This window comes from Empidonax traillii, unplaced genomic scaffold, assembly GCF_003031625.1.
Source record: "Empidonax traillii isolate 1590-97213 ecotype Southwest subspecies unplaced genomic scaffold, ASM303162v1 scaffold2762:size18378, whole genome shotgun sequence".
In the NCBI taxonomy this organism is placed as follows: Eukaryota; Metazoa; Chordata; class Aves; order Passeriformes; family Tyrannidae; genus Empidonax; species Empidonax traillii.
The window spans coordinates 15,079-18,378 of NW_020957955.1; the positions used below are offsets into that span (position 1 = coordinate 15,079).

General features: G+C 53.5%; 1 protein-coding gene across 1 annotated transcript in view; it reads right to left on the bottom strand.

Moving 5' to 3' along the window:
• LOC114072210 (nuclear receptor coactivator 1-like) overlaps positions 1 to 2,513 on the bottom strand; it is a gene marked incomplete at both ends in the record, with an annotated part of 17,174 nt that extends 14,661 nt beyond the window's left edge. Inside the window, one exon of the mRNA XM_027910130.1 lies at positions 2,407 to 2,513. Coding sequence (XP_027765931.1) covers positions 2,407 to 2,513 — 107 coding nt within the window. The remainder of the gene's footprint in view (positions 1 to 2,406) is intronic.
• Between the last annotated feature and the right edge of the window lie 787 nt (positions 2,514 to 3,300).

A 3,300-nucleotide genomic window follows, 5' to 3' on the forward strand; every position in this document is an offset into this window, starting at 1 on the left:
ATTTATGTCTTGTTTTGGGATGTGTCTGGATAATATCCCAAATATCTGGTTCGGGTCTTATCTTGGGATGTGTATGGATAATATCCCAAATATCTCATTTGTGTCCTCTTTTGGGATGTGTCCTGATAAATCCCAAATATCTGATTTATGTCTTGTTTTGGGATGTGTCTGGATAATATCCCAAATATCCCATTTGTGCCTTGTTTTGGGATGTATCCCGATAAATCCCAAATCTCTGGTTTGGGGTTTTAGTTTGGGATGTGTCTTGTTTTGGGATGTGTCTGGATAATATCCCAAATATCCCATTTATGTCTTGTTTTGGGATGTGTCCTGATAAATCCCAAATATCTGATTTATGTCGTAGTTTGGGATGTATCCTGAAAATATCCCAAATATCCCATTTATGTCTTATTTTGGGATGTGTCTGGATAATATCCCAAATATCCCATTTATGTCTTATTTTGGGATGTGTCTGGATAATATCCCAAATATCCCATTTATGTCTTATTTTGGGATGTGTCTGGATAATATCCTAAATATCCCATTTATGTCTTGTTTTGGGATGTGTCTGGATAATATCCCAAATATCTCATTTGTGTCCTCTTTTGGGATGTATCCTGATAAATCCCAAATATCTGATTTATGTCTTATTTTGGGATGGGTCTGGATAATATCCCAAATATCCCATTTGTGCCTTGTTTTGGGATGTGTCCTGATAAATCCCAAATCTCTGGTTTGGGGTTTTAGTTTGGGATGTGTCTTGTTTTGGGATGTGTCCTGATAATATCCCAAATATCCCATTTATGTCTTGTTTTGGGATGTGTCTGGATAATTCCCTTCAAATCCCAAAAGAGAGAAACAAAACCCTGGGAAACCCAAACTATTCCCGCCTGGACCGCCCATTCCAAGAATTCCATGAGTCCCTCCGTGGGGGATATCCCAGAACCCCCCCCCCCCCTTGGAGTGGGATCAGGCGGATCCAGGAGCCCTCAAATCCCTGGGAAGCAAAAAACCTGGAAAAAAGGACCGGAAGCCCCCCCAGGATCCAGCCATGGGAAGGGGGGGATTCCCAAGGGAATCTGGGGAAAAATGGGAATGAATCCCTCTCCCGGCAAAGGAAGGGGGGGAGGAGGAGGGGAGAGAATCCCAAAAAAAACCCAAAAACCCCACCCCCTCTCCCTCATTCCGTGAAAAACCCGGAGTGTCTCCGTTGCTGTGGCAACTTCCAGAGGGTGGGAAGAGGGAGAGAACGGGATGGTTTTCCTGCCAGGGGAGCACCAGGAAAACATTCCCAGAAGGATCCCCAGGAGCTGCAAAAGCAGGGGTGGAACATTCCCAGGGGGAAAAGGGTGGGAAGGTCCTGGCCATTCCCAGCTCTCCCAGCCTGGAGCCAGAGCCTGACATTGGATCCATCCCCAGCCCAACTCCTCTCTGGGAAGGAGTTCCGGGAACAAGGGGGGGTTCCCTGGGAATCTCGGCACTCAGGGAAGGGGCTCCCTTCCCCTTTCCCGCCTTTTCCATCCCCACATTCCGTAAAAACCCCTCTGAAAGGATTCTGAGTGTCCTGAGTCATGGAATGGTTTGGGTGGGAAGGGATTTTCAGGATCATCCCATTCCATGTTCAGGGACAATTCCCGCTGTCCCAGGGGATCCAACCCGGCCTGGGACACTGCAGGGATCATCCAGGGGCAGCCACAGCTTCCCTGGGAATTCCAGCCCAGCTCTGGGATAAGGATCAGCTCTGGGATAAGAGCTGGGACTCGGGGAATAAAACAAATAAAAAAAAAAAAGGAGAAAAAGGTTCGTCCTTCCCAACAAACTCCAGGGGGAAAAAAAGATTCCCAGGGAGCCTGGAAAAGCCCGTGGAAGGAGGTGAGAGCTGCCTTTACCTTGGAATTCTTTCCCTAAGTTAGTTGGGAAAGCCCCTGGGAACGATCCAGGGATTTCAGGTACAACCCCTCGAGTTCCCCAATCCCCCCCACACACACCCCCAGCAAGAGTCTGGAATATGGAATTCCCACTCAAGGATTCCTTGGGAATCTGTGCCAGGAGTCTCCTCCCCCACCCGAAACCACCCCCCACTTTTATCGGGATGAGGAGCCCCCCAATCCCGCCGGATCCTCCCCTGCCGGCCCCGGGCGGAAAGGAGGCTCTGGAATTGCCGAGGGCGGGGATTGGGAAGGGCTGGCAGGCGGGAATACCTCTGGGCCCGGGATTGGGAAGGGCTGGGAGGCGGGAATACCTCTGGGCCCGGGATTGGGAAGGGCTGGGAGGCGGGAATACCTCTGGGCCCGGGATTGGGAAGGGCTGGGAGGCGGGAATACCTCTGGGCCCGGGATTGGGAAGGGCTGGGAGGCGGGAATACCTCTGGGCCCGGGATTGGGAAGGGCTGGGAGGCGGGAATACCTCTGGGCCGCGTCGCAGGGGGAGCCTTTCCGCTTGCGCGACTCGGGATTGGCGGGGTCGGCGGAGCTGTCGCCCAGCCCGCTCATGGTGATCCACCTACTGTGCACCTGCAGGAACAAACAGGGACAAACAGGGGGGGGGTTGGGGAGGGAAAAGATGGAAAAGGGGGATCCAGAGGGATCTGGAGACACACCAGGAGCTTTCCCGCTGGAATGGGTGCCGTGTTTGGGAAGGGAATGGCTCCACCGGACAACGCGGGAGTTTCTGCCTCCCCCCCGTTCCTCTGACTCCCCCACCCCTCCCCCACCACCCTAATTAACCCTGGGCATTAATTAGGGATCAAGAGACCTCTGGAGAGATCCACCAGGAGCCTTCCCTATGGAATGGGTGCCGTGTTTGGGAAGGGAACGGCTCCGTGTCCGGGATGGATCCGGGTGGGTTTCCTTCTCCTCTCCATCTCCTCCATCTCCCCCCACTGGTTCCTCTGACTCCCCCACCCCTCCCTCCTGCTCCCCCACCACCCTAATTAACCCTGGGCTTTAATTAGGGATCCAGAGACCTCTGGAGAGACCCCCCAGGAGCCTTCCCTATGGAATGGGTGCCGAGTTTGGGAAGGGAACGGATCCACCGGACAACGCGGGATTTTCTGTCTCCCCCCCCACCCTGTTCCTCTGACTCCCCCACCACCCTAATTAGAGACCAGGTGTTAATTAGGGAGCACATGGATCCAAGGACCTCTGGAGACCCCCCAGGAGCCTTCCCTATGGAATGGGTGCCGTGTTTGGGAAGGGAACGGCTCCGTGTCCGGGATGGATCCAGGTGGGTTTCCTTCTCCTCTCCATATCCCCCACCATTCCTCTGATTCCCCCACCCCTCCCTCCTGCTCCCCCACCA